Below are 17,642 nucleotides of genomic sequence, written 5' to 3' on the forward strand. Positions count from 1 at the left end.
TAGAAGTGTCTGCCTATAAAAAAGAAAAGGCTATGATCTCTCAAAAATGTTTTTTACTGGAGCAACTCCCTCCCCGCATACACACACAGAATTATTCTATAAACTAAATTCCATTCCAATATTTCGGAAGATCTCATTCACTCCATACATCTGCTCATTGGTGAAAGCATAATGTAGTGAACTCCTACAAAGTAGTTGCACAGAACCAGACATCTTACTAGACACTGCTTGAAAAGGGAGATACTGGTTAGCACTCGTTCTTTTACCCTGGGGTTATTGGGGTGATAAGGGGATTAAGATAAGAGAAGATCCCTTTATTGGCCATATACAATTTCTTGCATTAGGAATTTGTCTTTTCACACACCCCAGCTTGCTCTCCATGAGACACACAGACAGGGAGAGAAGCTTGGGGTCAGAGCGCAGGGTCAGCCATTGTACAGCGCCCCTGGAGCAGTTGGGGTTAAGTGCCTTGCTCAGGGGCCCAACGGAGTAGGATTCCTCTGCTGGCCATGGGATTTGAACCTGCAACCTTCCAGCCACAGGTGCAGATCCTTAGCCACAGTGCCTCTGCTCCACCCCTAATTAGTTCAATCTCCCTGCACAGGTTTGTCTCCTGTTCTCATTTTCTTTCAAAGGAAAATTTCCAAAACTGCAAAGCCCAAAATCTGTTATGCCAGAGAAATAAAGACTGAGCTGAAGCCTTTGTTTTGAGCTGGATTCACAAAACCGAGAACTTAAATCCTGATACTTAAAGAGTTTTCCTCAATTAGAGGGCATGGCATCCTGGTCTTGCTGAGGGACAAATCTATTTTTTAATTTGTCACAATGGCTTTATGGAATTAAAGTCATAGTTTTGTTAAAAGAAAAGTGTGGTTCACTCTTGTTGGTAGTTTACTTAAGACGTAGCACTTGTAAAGTACAGTTAATTTTAACATTTTTCTTTTATGGATTCTTCCAAAGTGTCATTGCAAGAATCTGTAACACATTAAATTATTAAAATAGTGATAGAATAATCCATCCATCCATTTTCTAACTGTGTTATCCAACTCAGAGCTGTGGGGGATCCGGAGTCTATCCCAGCAAGCAACAGGCACAAGGCAGGATACACCCTGGATGGGACATTAATCCATCACAGGGAGGAAACAGAATAGTAATGGTTTAAAAGATATTGTTATGGAAACATTGGGTTAATCTGTGCTATTGCTCAGGCCTGTTTCTGGACTTCCTATTTCCACGCACAAGTGGAGGTACCCAATGAGAACACGCCCATATCAGCTCAGGTCAGATGTTGCCGTTTGTCTCTGTTTCTGAGAAGCACACTAGACCCTTATGGGAACCCTGCATCAGGTGCCCACAAAAGAGGCTCAGCTGGGCTTTGCCCTTGCAGGAACATGGAAGAGAGATCCTTCAGATGGGTCTGTGCTGAAGTGACTTTCCAATTTCCAGTGACCATAACTGTTCACAAATAACGCAAGATCTGTTCCTTACATTACATCATTGTTAACGACTTCCTTTAGATATATGTGCCATTTATGAGCGCATCGGATAAGTTACACACGAGGAAAAGCTCATGAGTAACCAACATTATAATCCCAGCGGCTGTGGCACTGTCTCAAGATTTTAACACTGCAGTTCCCTTTTTTCTGCCAGTAGGTGGAAACAATGCTTTGCGGAGTTGGAAACGGGATCCCAAGAGCTGTGTTTCAATCTGCAGTCAAGTAACAGACCGGGTATTAAATTTTTTTTTTCCATTCGCTTGCACATTTGCTACCCTCCTTGTTCGGCAGGGGGAGCTGGGTCGAAGCACCAGCGGGCCATCAGGAGGAGAGCCCTGTACCACAAGCTCAGTCGGAGCGGATACCATGAAGACATCGGACTGCAAGTACACTCTGGCGGATAGTACTATACGAGCATCCCAGGGCGCTGAACCGTTTCCACCCGTAGCGGACTGAATGACGAGTCGGGATGGCAGGGGGAAGGAGAGGACTCGTGGCCCCTCAAAACACTTTCCTGGAAAATATAGTCAGAAGGTCTAACGGTAATAACCGCTTTAATAATAATAATAATAATAATAATAATAATAATAATAATAATAATAATAATAATATTGAGGATCTAATAGAAAACTGTTTTGCAAATAGTTATTTCAAATAGGGATGAGAGGAAATGTTTTGGGACCTTTGAGCGCAGCTCAGCAGAAGAATGTTCCGCGGCAGAGTCAGTGCAGAGGGTAGGGTCCGATTCCAGTCAGACCTTGAACTTGATCGATAGGCTGTGAGCTCTGGGTCCCAGCGAGAAGTGTGTTGGACCCCGGCTACCGTGCCGCTTTTTAAGGGATGAGCCGATTTCCCTTCTCGCTCTCAACACCCAGAACACCGAGAGACCGAGGGGCAAAGTTCGGGGGAATTAAAGTGCCAAGTATTTCTGTCTCGTCTACACATCACAGGACTGTACAGGTTTATCATGTGTGTGAGATTTCAAACGTATTCATGTTAGAAAAGCGCAATGCCAAACACGACTATTTCCATGCCTTTTGGAGAAGTCATTTTCTTCACATCGCAGTCAGAAATATTGATTTATGAAGATCCCAAAGCCTGCGCTGGGAACGGTGGATACATTGTATTCCATCAATGTCATTTATAATACAGTATATTTTGAAATAGCCTAGTTAGCGTGGAATAAGCTATTCTCTATACTATTTTTTTTGCGATAAAGCATAGGCTTACCCTCGGCTTTTGACTATGAAATTTAATAAATGCATTTTATAAAAAGCTTAATATACAATCAAAGCCAGTTTATCAATCGCCAAGACCTGCGTTCTTGGGGAAAGGGGCTTCTTTTTAATGATCAGAATGAGATGAGTTTGATATGCACGTGTCAATGCCCATAATACGGCTGGTGACAAAATTACAAACAAAATTAATAGCGGAAAACAATTATGTAGAATTATGTATTCTTCTGTATTTAGCGATACAGTTGTCGTGGAGGACTTGCAGCAACTTGCGTGTAGTTAAAAAAAAAAGTAAAACATTCTGTACTTCATGGTATCTTGATACCTTTACAACTTGATAGAAAATTGCAGGAGCGCCGGACAATTGTAGCATCAAATTAGGAGAGAAACACCGGGAAAGAGCTTTAAAGCCGAGAAGAACCGGTGCTATAGTCGAATAATGTGGAAACAGTGCTTTCTGCAAAGGTTAAGCATATGGAGGTTGAAAAGATGCTGAAATCGAGCAGAACTGCAGACAAAGCTGTAAAAAGCCGCAGACCCTGAGCGCTCATGTGGTTCCTTCCCCCGAATGCTTTCAAAGTCTCGTTTCATTCCTTCACACGACGATTTGCTCGCTCATGAGCGACGAGAGATTTGAAAAATAACATCGTCCAGTTTGATTTAGTTCACACCAGCTGGGGGGGGGGGGTAAATTCAGTGTCAGTTCCTCGAGTCCTTTCATCTCCCAAATATGCTTTCACGTCACGTGCAATCCAGGTGAAAATCTTCAGCTATTCAAGTAGGTATTAATTCGTTAGAGGGGGGAGAGTTTATCGGGTCAGTATTCAGGAAATTGTTCTGATTGTTTTTTTTTGTAAAACAGCTTTAAAATCATTTTGGGTTGACAATCTGTTGCCAGTTTGAGCTTTATGAAGGTGAGCCTGGTTTGGCGTTCCCTTTCCTGTCTGCGCTGTGAAAGTTGGTAATAAGTAATAAACTTATATTTGTTTTGGTACACATTCACAGTATTTAACAAAGGCGTATGCATATGTATATTTTCTTTCTTAACGTAAACAAAATTTTACCGTAAACAAAGCCGAACGCACTATACCTTATGTATTGTATATTCCAGCTTTCATATTGTATCTGTTTGCATTTGTGCCGAAAACCTGTTTTTGCGTGTGTTATGACGTTATTAGATGGCGCTATAGTTATTCTTTGAACCACTTAAAGATATCTAAAAGAGGGTTTGATTTGTCACGTTCACGTATAGACTTGTCACTTATAACCAAAAGACATAGTAACAACATCGTGAAAGAAGTTGCGGCTTAGTACAGAAAAGTTGTGCCAACGCGAATTACAAAACGTTTGAGTGTGTTGTTTAAACATTTTAAACACTTTTGATACAAACACAATCTCAACGTTAAACACAACGCTGCTGCATGCTGTGCTTGTCAGCTCAGAATGTTATTTATTATTCTTTTAGACCCTTAATGTTGTGTATTTAAACTTCCCCATGAAACTCTTCTAAAACACATGCAACCTAAATAACGTTAGATGTCTGTAACTGGCTACATCGTTGTATCTGAACCTGTAACATAACCAAACCAGAATCTTATAGCAACACGTGTGAACGTTTAAAAATCTAACGTTTAAATTACTGCATTTTCATTGAAGACATAATGTCATATGAAATGCCACATAATGCAGTTCATTGCACAATACTCCTGCAATCTTTTCTAGCTGTTTTATCGTTATGGAATTTGAGTCCTGCAGAATGCAGTTAACATGGTAAGTAAATTGCGCTGTTATTCTGCTGTAACAGGCGCTGGAGTCCCTGCCCTGCTACACACTTACAATTTCTTTCATTGTGCCGCTCAGTTTCTTTGTGCAGATATGCTGTGGGGGATTGTCAGAGTAATCGCTCTGCAGGTATAGACCAATTCAGCTGGAGTGAGCCAGGGACTGCAGCTTTCCTGCTCTGACTTGCTTTTAGTGGATACTTTTGTGCAGTTACTGGATATCTCTGCCGTGAATAGACACAGTCTGAGTCTGAAACTTGGGGGAATATGTCATTGTGTATTGCTGTTGCGGACCCCTGTAACATGAGATAGCACTATAAAGCTGCCGTGTGAAACAGCAGAGGGTGTTGTGAATAGTGTTGTGTTTCCCTTGCTTTAACATTTTTTTTTCTTTTTAACTTTTCAGTTTGGACGTTGTCACATAGGCAGACAGGTATATAAAAACGTCCTGAACCAGTGTTCTGTTCTGACGAATTCCTTTCTTCAACTCTGTTATTATACCAATGTTCTATACCAATTTCTGTTAATTTACAGTCTTTTTTTTCTCTGAAAAAGTGCTCAAATTATTCTTCTGGGGAGTTTGAAACTCTTCTTATTTTTCCTTTCCCATTCTTCTTGCTTTCTCCCATGAGTACTGTTAAAAAAAATAAACAGTAAAAATCCAAACTTGAGATTTCAAATCTTAGTGTATAATGCTATTCACCAGCAAAAGTTAGTATCTTACCCTTGTAAAATAACAAATGTTGGCATGGAACGCTCAGCTCCCATACTGTTTGTGCTTGTCTCAGTAGTATTAGTAACTGCTTGTCCACGTTTCGAATTCCCTGTAGTTTTGCGTTTTGCTTGTTAGCTAAGTTGTTCTTTGTAATTCCTGAAGTTGCCACCCATTTCCTTTAATTTCATTCATTTAAAATGTATTCTATGGATGTGTCTTAAAGTACTAACATGTAAGTCCTCAGTACTGTATGTCTAGTTTGTAAGCCATCGGTTTGCCTTTTATTTGACACGTGGTGCCAGTGTGTTTTCAGACTGCAGATGAGGTCAGGCAAGCTTCAGTGGCATTTTGAAGAAAAAAAGACACAAAGCATGAATACTGTACATCAGTTTGTGTTTAGGCCATTCTAGTTGTGTTATCTCTAGTGTGAGCAAATGGGGCAAACTAATAGTTTTTTCACTGGATTTTACATATTATACTAACTTAATGCAGCATAATATGCATTAAATTAAAAAGGCTTGTTCTTCTTCTTGAACAAACAAGAACAGTTCCATAGCGTGTAAGAAAATTATTGTGGTAGCTGAAAGAGTCTTTTGCAATGATGCATCACTGGTGTTCATTTATTCCTTTAACAACAAGTGCTTACTAAATACATAGTCTGATATCCATGATCTCCTTATGATTTCATTTTCTCCCAGCTTTGACATATCTCCACCTCACAGGAGCCAGTTTCTCACCCATTAACTGTATCTTGAATGCACAGACTGCAATGCTTGTATTTCTTGGCCAATGAAGGTTTTGTAGATCTGGCTATGGGGTTTAAACCAGACTTCCAGATCTGAGGTAGCATGCAAAAACCAAAGTGAAGTTTCCTTTCAAGGTGTCTTCCTTTGAGGCTGAATTGTCTCGGAAATCAAAATGATTTACTCATGTGCTGATTGGACTGTGGTCAAAATAACCGGGAATTTGTAACCATGTGAAAATGCAGTGCCTAGGCTCAGACCACACTAAGTAACAGTGGTCATTTGGAAGGCTGTTTGAGAATTATTTTTCTGTTTTAGAATGTATCTTAAAAACTACTGGCATAGCTGTAAATCGTCTTCTTTAACATCATTAGATCTTGGCAGTAAATGAGTTTAGGCAGTTGCAGAAGACGAGGTTCAGCAGAGTTTAAATGTGCAAGTCTTGGCAAGCTTGTTTATACGGTATTGTTTGCACCTTTTTCCAGTGATGCTACTTGGTACAGCATTTAAGCATATTTGTGAAAGCACTATATCTTAAACAGCCAAGGCAAGTCCCCTGTGTTTTTATGTGCAAGTCATTGAGCTGTGCTGTGTGTACAGTAGTCTCCCTGGAGAAGTCCATTAGCGGTCTGTTGGAGAGTGTGAAGTGATAGCCTGCCCTCTGCAGTCCCAGTGCCCGTCTCTAATTGATATGAGGTAGATTCAGCTGACAGATCAGGAGCACAGCTGTCTTAAGCAGCTTTGGGACTGTAATGGAGAGGACATTACACTGCTTATAAAGGACAAGACCTAACTGATTTTCCATTCTTTACCACTTACACCTTCTTCATAGGGCTCCAGAGATTCTTTTATATTACATCTCCTTTAAACACTTTAAATCTACCTGTGATCCACCTGTGCAGCTTTCTTATGTCATCACACATAACTAGGAATGTCTACTGTATGACACGTAGCAGATGGTTTGTTTTATACAGAGAGCTAGTTTTAAAAATATATATGAGTGACATTAATAGAGGCTTTTTGAGGGATTTAAAAAAAACAACAAAAAGAATTACAAACATGTTAAATGTGATGTACATCCATTGCACTAAAATTAATTATTAGTGCGTTATAGATCTAATAATGCTAGTGTTTTTTAGAAAAACTATTTTAATATCCAAATAATAACCTTTGTGACATGTCCCAGTGATCAGAAGGAACACAAAAACTATTGCATATATGTTATGAACACAGCCAGAAACAGTTAATAGAAACAGAGCCTCAGGTGAAAAGGATTGCTTTTTATGAGTCTCAGACATGTCTGTGTCTGTTAGCTGGATCATAAACATTTATTATTATATTTTGCTTATGCAGAATACTTCCAGGAGCCTTTCCTGCTCTTCACAAAAGACTACATAAAAACCATCACAATTTTATTTTCAGCCTAACTCCTTAAATATTAGCCCCCTGCCAGGATGACTTGAATAACAGAAATGGTATCACTTATGTCAGTGATATTACTAAACCGCAAGCTTGAAAATCTGTGCCCAAAACAAAAAAAGCCACCGGATGGGTCAAATGTGTGAGAAGAACTAGAAACTCCTGCTTCATTTTGAACCACGGCCATTAATGCTGTCGTTTCCATATGTAATCTCAACAATGTGTAATACTTTCCATTAACAAAGTCTACTCACCTGGTGTGTCTTAACATTCAGGAGCTGGCTCTCCAGTAAATATTTGGGGAGTGTTGCTGTCTTTCCTCTACTGCTTTCCATGTTGTAGGTTTCATTGCTTCAAAGCCATACTGTCATGTGACTTTCTACTGTGCCCAACACTAAATTGAGTTTTAATGACACACCTGGTTCCTTGTTGTGTTCTGTTTGTTTTTTTTTTGCTCTTTTTAATAGATACCAATTTTGTTCTGGGCAATGCCCAGATTGTGGACTGGCCCATCGTGTACAGCAACGATGGATTCTGCAAGCTCTCAGGCTACCACCGAGCAGAGGTTATGCAAAAGAGCAGCACGTGCAGGTAACCTGTCTTTCTTTACCTCTTAAAGCTTTAAGCCTGGGCCCCAGAGATCTGTTTGATGTGGTAAGATTGGGGTGAATGCTCTGGTCAGTGCATGTAAGACACAAGACCCCAAATGTACGTAGGTTACAGCCTTTGTTAAACATTTGATATTTTGTAGAGCACTTGGCAGACAAGCTTTTGTGCTTTTAAAAGTGTTGTACTTTCAATCTCACCTCACCTCAGCTCCAGTGAAATCACCGAGTTCCTAAGCAGGGCAAGAGAGGCCATCATAGTGGGTCATGATGGACACATCCAGTCTATTGATCACCTGAAACAGACATACCATTGCTAAAATAAAGTGTTAATATTGGTCCCAGAGAGGTACAGTGGATGAAATTCTCTTTCATCTTTAACTTAAAAAAATGAAAATAGAAGTCACACTGGTATTATATGTGCATAAAAAAATAGTGTAATGAACTGCAATTCTGCAATCCCTGTTCTATTTTTTCGTTAATTGCCGCGGAATCACTGGCCATTATGTTTCGTACTGTGTTTAACCTAGGATGGAAGTTGTAATGGGATAAGATTGTCAGTCTCTGGGATAAAACTCCCAATGATGAAACTAATTTGGCACACAGTGTGATAAGTGTTTATAATTATGTAGTTCTGAGTCATGATCAGTAATTTCAAAAGCATCCAAGCAAAAATGATACAATGTTTTCTTAGCTAGAAAGAGGCAATATTAAAGTAGATATAATAGTATAAGGGAGATTTATCTTACAGTCCTGCGCTCATTTCTTCCTCATCAGTGTGCTTTTTATTTAGAATTACAAGTTAGATTATTCTGATTCTGAACAGATTTGTGGCCTGTAAAAGCAAGACATTACGACAATATCAAATGTCAAAATTAGATGGTACACTCTTTGTTTAGAAGGTTTGATTTCTTGTTGTACTTTTGCAGTTCAAACAATTCTAGAGACCTTTTAAAATTTTGTCTGTGGCCTTCAGTTAAATCATTTTCCTCCTTCAAAATGATTTATACCTATAGGAAGGGTAGTAGCAACATCTGGAATAAGTGGTGTGAAGAGGGAAAAACAGAGAGTTATACTGAAGTTCCCTTCCTGTTAATTACAGGGCTTTACATTTCACACTTCAACAAGTGTCTTTCCCTAAACCTCTCTCGAGACGCTCTTTAACATGGCTGAAGCTAAAGATACAGAACAGATACAAATGGGTTAATTGTGTGGTGACACTTGCTGACAGGTGACTGTAAATAATATACAATTAATAAGACAATCTAGTGAATGTATATAGGGTTACATTGAACACAGCTGAGAATTTGGTACATAGGAGCTCAGAAAGTTATGTCTTACACAGAGAACCTGTTGCTGCCCTTGATAAATATCCCTTTTTTTGCACAACAACAAAACATTAAATAAATCATACAAAGAGAGATTGAATACCTTGTTGGACAGAGCTTTATTGTTAAATATTGGTAAACTGACCAGTTATGTTTGATACTGTGTCCAAGATAGGACAAAAGAATAGTGTGATAGAATTATGTCTGTCTGGGATGAATCTCACATTTTATTTTGTAGCATGAAGGGAAATCTAAATGCAGACAGGAGAAAATGCAGGGACAAACTCAGGTAGATTTGACCCAAGAAAAGATTATGTAATCAGAAAACATCTTAAGAATGTCTGATTTACTTCATAGTTAGCAGAATGGCTGTATTTGGTAAAGTTAAGTCATTTTCAAATAGTTCTCACCTCTGGTTTTCACCACCACCCATCCCTTTTCTCCTAATTTGTGCAAAATGCAAATATTGTAGGATTACCACTGATGGTCATAAAAACAAAACAAATGACAGAACATAAAAAATGACATGCTGTATCCAAAAGCATCCAATCTGGGTTCCCTTTCATCACTGTGCATAATAAATAGCTTTTAATGGCTGGTAGCTTTTTAATCATTTGCATTACTCTCAATGAAAAATCCACTTGACAGGCTGGTAAGGTTAGTGTCTTACAAACGATGCAGACGGGGGCTCACGGATACATCAGTGCTCTCACCAGGAGAGCCCTCATTGCTGTCATCTCAGAACTCGATGGGGGTCTGGGGAATCATCCGACTGGCCTTGTGCCGTAAAGTTATATTTGCTGTACATCTGCACTGCCATTTAGTTGGGCTTCTGGGCCTTTTTTACCTCCCCACAGTCTACTTGGCTCTTCACTGTGCAAAAGCAAGCAAGTGAGACACACACAAAAACAAACGACTTAAGAAAATGGTTGGAGCGTTGTGTTTAAGTGTGCTGCACTTGAGCAAGTGGGAGGGGCATTGTGCTTAAGTGTGCTGTAATTGGGTGGAACTGAGCGAGTGGGAGGGGCATTGTGCTTAAGTATGCTGCACTTGGCTGGACCTGAGCAAGTGGGAGGGGCGTTGTGCTTAAATATGCTGTAATTGGCTAGACGAGAACAGTTGGGAGGAGCGTATGTTTAGGTGTGCTATAATTGGCTGGACCAGAGCAAGCGTTGTTGTGTTTAAATGTGTCAGTGTCTTGTGTTAATTACTGAGATGATCCAAGATGATTTATACGAGCTGTGTATGTGTTTGCAAACCATCATCAGGTGTTTCTTTCCCAGTCTGCACAGTATATTGAAATCCCAGCTGGCTGTGCATGAGACCTGCAGTACAGCCTACATCTGGACACGGTTTTGTGTTCGTTGTCTTTCAGCTTCATGTACGGGGAGCTAACGGACAAGGAAACCTGTGAGAAAGTGCGACAGACCTTTGAGAACTATGAGATGAACTCATTTGAAATACTTATGTACAAGAAAAACCGTAAGTAATGGGGAAACGTAGCGACTACTGTGTTATTATAGATCCAAGGTACTCTTTGTGACAGTAGAGGTGTTAAGGAGTCCTGGATCAACTCTGCTTTGCTCTTGTGCAGTCTTGCTTCCCTAAACATCCCCCTTAATTCAATTGTTGAAGCAGTTTCTCACTCCTTCCCCTGTCTGCTGTGCAGTGGGTTTCCTGGCGCATAATGGATTCTGTGTCACTCAGTAGGGAGCTGCCATTCTGAGGTAGATCAAGTGTATTCCCTCCTATGTGCTAAATGCTTTGGGCCCCCCTGAGATAAAAAAAAAAAACATATACAAATGCAAGGACTTATGATGGTAATGCATATTCATTACCATTCCTCCTTCATTTCTATCATTTTTTTCTCTCATCTGACACACACAGTGGCATGTGCACTATATAAAATTTAGTGCAACCCAGTTACCTCCCTGCCTGACAATCGTAATCATGATTAAGGTGCAAGGAAGATTGAGCGTGCCTTAGACTGGTGACTACACATAACGGGTCTCCATGGTGCAGTCAGTCTCTTCAATTCCTTCTTAATCCTTTGGAGTGTGGGTAACAATTTTAAACTCTCTGCACAAGGTAATAAATATGTTAATAGGTAGTGCCATTACAAAGAGACAGTGCCTGATGTCAATAGCATACTATATGATAAACAAGCTAGATGCTCACAATTTCATTATCTTGATGTTGTACCCTTAAAAATCTCCTTAATCTTTCTGTTGAACTTGCAGTATCCCCACATCTCCGCATAGAACCATATTCCCAGTTCAAACCCTGGTTCAAACTAAAATAATGAATATTCAGATCCTCCTGGAGAGTTACTGTGTGGTACCTTCCTTCTGTCTGTTGTGATTTTTTGTGCTAATATGTCACAAACTGCATTGTCTTATAAAAGTCCTTTGGGGCCAATTAGCTTGGTTTTCATCCTCTCCACTCACGGAGTTAACGCCGGTTTTGTTTGTTTCAGGCACTCCTGTGTGGTTCTTCGTCAAAATTGCTCCCATCCGGAATGAACAGGATAAGGTGGTACTCTTCCTGTGCACTTTTAGTGACATCACAGCATTCAAGCAGCCCATCGAAGATGATTCATCTAAAGGTTGGTTCGGTTAGGGGTGCTCCACGCACTGAGGAAGACTGTAATGAATCGGGTGTTTCATTTAGCCACACAGGGAAGGAAATTGTGTGTTATGAGTATAGTCCTTTCCGTTTTGATAGGATTGCCACGTTTTGACTTGACTTGCATTTCGGTTGACCAATGTACGACTGTGCTGGTGAACACTGTAAAAACAGCCTTTTCTTCAGATCCTGGAAAGCTTGTGAGTCCCGATCCCAGGTACAACACTGCTGTTGTGCACTGCACTGAGGAGGGTGGGCAGGTGGGAGTGCTGTCGAGTCGGTGTCGACTCATGATGACCCTATGGACAGTTCCCCCGTCACTATCCAGGGAGTTTTCATGGCAAGATACAGAAGTAGATTGCCGGGCCTTTTTTCCGTGCAGATAGTGCTGGTGTTGTTGCCGTTGTCACGGAAATGTGATCCACCGCCACCGCCCCACGCTGCTGCTGCCCAGTATGGGTTATTGGAGAACCTTGCACCTGTTGTGGGACACGAACCCACTACCCTGAGATTATGAGTCTCGTGCTCTACCAACAGAGCTCGTCGATAGAGGAGGGTACTTCACCCAAATTACTCAAGTAAAATACCCTGGATATAAATGAGTGCACAGCTATGTCTCTGAATAAAAGTGTCAGCCAGCTCAATTAGCAGCAGTAAAATTGGTCTGTTTATTGCATTGAGTGTGAACTTACAGCAGATATACACAACTCACCCAACCATTATTGTAATTGTGAAGGTATATTATAGTGTATACTGTATTATAATTCCTCTTTGGAGTTAACACACTCTCTCTTCCAAAAGGCTGGGGTAAATTTGCCCGTCTAACAAGAGCTCTTACAAGCAGCCGAGGAGTACTACAGCAGCTGGCACCAACTGTTCACAAAGGAGAAAACGTTCTCAAGCATTCGCGCTTAGCTGAGGTACGTAGGATACGAGTGACTGGTTGTGAATGTTTTTTCCCCACTAGGAGCAAAAATACAGACTTATCTAGCTAGCCATGTAAAAACTTTTCAGATAAGCAACATTTAATAGGAAAATAAATAACTCATCTGTAAGATAGACCCCGCAGAACAAGGCCAAGATTTCACATCTGAAAAGTTAAATAGCACCAAACAGTGAAGACTCTCTGCAGACAAATCACCTTTTATAGCAGCGTGCTGTGAGGTGAATACAGCAATTCCTACTGGACAAACACTGAATATCTTGAGAGTAATAAAAGATATATAAAGAAGGGGTAAATAATGAACTAGTGAGAACTTCTTCTCACTCAGGCCTCTGAATTATTAAATGACATGGCTTCACTCAACAGAATATTCTAATAAGGATTTCCTGTTCTGTACCTAAATCACAGGTATTTCAGTGGTTCAAGATGAGATGAGGATTATGTTGTCTGCAAATCCCGCTTGCTTCTTTTACTTCTACAGTATATTATTAGAAACCTCTTTCTAATCAGAACATTTGTTAAATTAAGTTATTACCCTCAAGTAGAGGACTATAATAGTGAATGCATTAATCTGAATTACTAAAAGTTTGCTCTTTTCTTTGACAAAATTCGTTTCTGTCTCAGTCATGACATTCTAGTACAATTATCTTCACATATATTTCAAGCCTAGTTTCTAGCATTCCCCATTCCTAATGAAATACTACACCTAGCATGGCAATGTAGGGTCTCATCAAACGTATCTGTCATATTATTAAGACTTAAAAGACCTAGGCCATGTATTGTACATGTGGAGCTTGCATTAATGTAAAACTAGACTAATGCTGTCTTGAAAATGAAGGAGAACACTCACAGTCCTGTGCTCATTGTTGTAGTTTTGAGTTTTATAATTAAAATCACTTCACTATTAAGATAAAACCTACCGTAAAATCATTCCATTATTTATGAGCTCTAAAACAGTACTTTTCAGTGGACAGGTATAATTTTTTTCTGTAATTTCCATTCTCATAGCAAATCTGCATTTGTTGAGACTCTCAGAATTAGAGAGAAATCAGATTATCAGTCTGTTCACTGCATAATGTCACACTGAAGAACAGGTTCTTGCATCAAGAGCTTGTTCTAGATATTTTCTTTCAAGTAGAAAATGTTTTTTTTTAAATCTTTTCCAGGACTAAAGTTTTATTGTACATCCCAGGTTTGATGCATACATTTGACCACAGTGTTTAAATCTGAACCACATGTTCTACAGTTTTGCCTTTTATAATGTCTTATCCGCTAGAATCCAGTCTATTCATGTAATAGTCGGGAGATAAGGAATGAGTGGTTTTCTGATAATGAATGGATGGTTTTGGAGATCAGATGGTCTGGTGCCAGACAATTGGACCAGATCCTAATTGACCTTCTTCAAAGATTATGAAATGACTGGATTTTATGTCAGACGTATCAACCAAATAACAGAAGAGAAGCAATTCCCGAAAAGGGCCTGACATAGCCTTTTAGAATTTGTTAAGCTAGAAGAAGCTTCTCTGTGATATCATTTATCATATTATGATAGTGTTTCTTAAGAATTCATTTGCAGTGCTGCACACATCTCCTCTGATTTACAGACTTTGCTTCTTTTTGGAAATGCAAGATCACCAGTATTAATTGACTCATTAACTTTACTCAATTGGGCTGCTGAGGCAGCAAATTGCTGTTTAAATGGGTTGAGAAGGAATTCAACACTTCCCATCCGGCTGCTTGGAAAAGGCCTTCGGCGACTTCTCTCAGCACTTTTACTTCATAGTAATAACCTTTCCATCTTGATTTGTGAGGCCGTCCTTATAGTGGAAAGTTAGAACGAAGGGAAAATAAACCGTTTCTGGTTTCCAGCAGTTGTCTTATTCAATGTGCAATAACTCTGATTTATGTACTTTGCACTTTGCCAAAGAAAACAAACACACAAACATTTACATTCTGGATAACCGTCGAGGTTCATAAACGTTTCAGGAACAAGCAAAGTATCCTCAAATCCTCAAATTCTGTAAGTCGCACAGTACAAGAAATTAAAAAGTGTGAAATCTGCACTTCTAAACTTAAGGATAGCATTGGCTTTGCAATGATTTAATCACATAATTACTAATTCATTTTTGGTAAGTACTGCATGTAATTAGCTCATTGCGAGGACATCATTAATCAATTATTCTCTTCTTCTTTTTCACACCTGGAGATCCTTGAATACAATTGTTTTGATTGTGGAAGTGTGTTTGTTAGCTCTTTTGTGTTGGTGAAGACCTTGTGCAGATCGAAATGTTGCTCCTGGGTTTAATGTGCTAAAATACAAAAAAATGCAGGTCGTGCAGGCCTTTTTTATTTTTTTATATTTTTCAAAATCCCCAAATTTGTAAAAATGGCCTTTGAAGCAGCTGTGCCAAGTTCTTTCTTCTTACTACTTCCAGGTGTTGCAGCTGGGATCTGAGATTCTTCCACAGTACAAGCAAGAGACACCAAAGACCCCCCCTCACATCATTCTACACTACTGCACCTTCAAAACCACCTGGGACTGGGTCATCTTGATCCTGACCTTCTACACGGCCATCATGGTGCCCTATAATGTGTCTTTCAAAACCAAGCAGAACAATGTCACGTGGCTGGTGGTGGACAGCATTGTGGACGTAATCTTCCTGGTGGACATCGTGCTCAACTTCCATACCACCTTTGTCGGGCCTGCAGGGGAGGTGATCTCTGACCCCAAGCTCATCCGCATGAACTATCTGAAGACCTGGTTTGTGATTGACCTCCTCTCCTGCCTGCCTTACGATGTCATCAACGCCTTCGAAAACGTGGACGAGGTGAGTGCCTGCTGCTGGTCAATTACACGCTTAGAGGAGAACCTGACGTCCACAGAAGCCCACGGTCTTCCTTGAGGCTTTGTATGGATGTGTTCAAAACCGCCAGCCCGCAGTACGTGTAGTGTAACTCCTTTATTACAGTAAGAGTTGCCAGCTTTGATCACAAGATTCAAATACAGTATTAGTTCTCTTCTAGGATTTCCATTCGTTTTCAGTATATTTCTAAGATGGATGAATCATTTGAACATGCTAGAAAATGTCCAAATTGTAAATGGAACTAGGGATTTGATAATGTCCACCCCCCTATTACCTGTTTTCAACTCTTGAGTTAAGCACTCTCACTTTGTCCTGCACTGGAATTCAATGCTGTTTAAGCCCAGTTATTCTGTTTTATGCCCCTTTTGCCTCTAAATGTTTGTATTTGAATGAGTTAATGCAGTTGCAATTTTATCTTTTTATTGTTTTTCTGCTTTCAACAACTATATACAAGGTTTAATTCTAGTATAAACAATACTTTATTTGGTTAGTAAATGTAATCAAGAAGTAGATTATGCAAATCAATCAGCTATAAAGTTGACACTGTCAGTAAGCACACATGGATTCCATTAAAAATTGATCGGTGAACCTTATTCTTGTATATATTCTTGTGCTGTCTCATTGTAAGTGCTTATTTGGAGTTCCTGAATGGTGTAGATTCCACAGACTACTGGTCGAGCAGAAACTCAGTTCTTCTAGACTTGATGTGTCTGTCTGCTTCAGTCTCCTAGGTCTGCTTTGTGGGATTCCACTCGTAGTAGGGCACAAAGATGAGTGTGGCACTGATCAAGCTCAGGCAACTGTACTGTAGAGGCAAAAGAATGAGTCTTCTGCAATGCATTTGTATCCTGGGACCTCTGTCTCTCATAATGATAAATTGACCTGTAAACTAAAACAGAGGTTGAAGAATAATGACACCCAGTTAGATACATTTGAGGACGTTGAGTGAGTATTTAGGTGTAGTGAGTCTTGCCTTAACCTGCTTGGCAGAGGGTCAGCCCCTGGATGCAGGAGGAGGAGGCTGGGACCCCCATGCAGAGTGAGAAGTGAACTGAGGGGGAGCTGCTAAAGTAGAGGTGGGGTAGAGGAGGGATGCAGGAGACTAGATGTGAAAAGAGAAGGGTTTTCAAGTGTTACGTATACAGCTTCTAGAATTGGCCTTGGGGGGTGATTATGACCTAGAACAGGTCTGTCACGATCTCTCTTGAACTTCAGTTAAGTTAATTTCCATGAAGATGCTGTTCATGGTGGTGGTGGCGGTGCGGTGTGTCTGTGGCTAAGGATCTGTGCCTGTGTATCCCGCGGCCAGCAGAGGAATCCTACTCTGTTGGGCCCCTGAGCAAGGCCCTTTACCCCAACTGCTCCAGGGGCGCTGTACAATGGCAGACCCTACGCTCTGACCCCCAGCTTCTCTCCCTGTCTGTGTGTCTCATGGAGAGCAAGCTGGGGTATGCGAAAAGACAAATTCCAAATACAATAAATTGTATATGGCCAATAAAGTGATTTAATCTTATCTTCATGGATGCTCTTGAAACCTGGTGCTGATTCCTTCACTTTGCAGTAGATAACAGTTGTCTTGAGTGTGATGCATTTGTTTTCACCCCCCCCCGTTCCTCATCTAGGGAGAACATCAGGCAGAACTAGGCCCCACGGAGGCCCACTAGGCTATTTTCTTGTGCAGAAAAGAAAGCATGGAGAGAGAAACCTTCTCCACTGTTTCGCTTGCGATGACGTTTTGTCTGGGTAAAGCAACATCTGGTCTAATTATGGATTAAGGGAGTCGTGGTTCCCTACCAATTAAATGAGCTCCCTGTGGACCCTCGCTGCGTTTAAGCGAGAATAGGTCTGGAATTCCCAGCGGCTGCAGCAGCTGTTTACTTTTCAGATA

General features: G+C 40.4%; 1 protein-coding gene across 2 annotated transcripts in view; it reads left to right on the forward strand.

Annotated features, from left to right (window-relative positions):
* Positions 1-1,798: 1,798 nt before the first annotated feature.
* The window catches only part of LOC148646051 (voltage-gated delayed rectifier potassium channel KCNH1), a 109,828-nt gene continuing 93,984 nt past the window's right edge, over positions 1,799-17,642 (forward strand). Inside the window, exons 1-7 of one of the 2 annotated variants that reach the window (XM_088609522.1) lie at positions 1,799-2,038; positions 4,919-4,945; positions 7,857-7,980; positions 10,698-10,804; positions 11,799-11,927; positions 12,749-12,867; positions 15,326-15,718. In XM_088609522.1, the coding sequence (XP_088465648.1) occupies positions 1,966-2,038; positions 4,919-4,945; positions 7,857-7,980; positions 10,698-10,804; positions 11,799-11,927; positions 12,749-12,867; positions 15,326-15,718 (972 nt within the window). In that variant the 5' untranslated portion in view covers positions 1,799-1,965. The remainder of the gene's footprint in view (positions 2,039-4,918; positions 4,946-7,856; positions 7,981-10,697; positions 10,805-11,798; positions 11,928-12,748; positions 12,868-15,325; positions 15,719-17,642) is intronic. The other variant, XM_088609523.1, reaches the window with a different exon arrangement.

Source organism: Lepisosteus platostomus, chromosome 17 (genome assembly GCF_059453375.1).
Source record: "Lepisosteus platostomus isolate fLepPlt1 chromosome 17, fLepPlt1.hap1, whole genome shotgun sequence".
Lineage (NCBI taxonomy): Eukaryota > Metazoa > Chordata > Actinopteri > Semionotiformes > Lepisosteidae > Lepisosteus > Lepisosteus platostomus.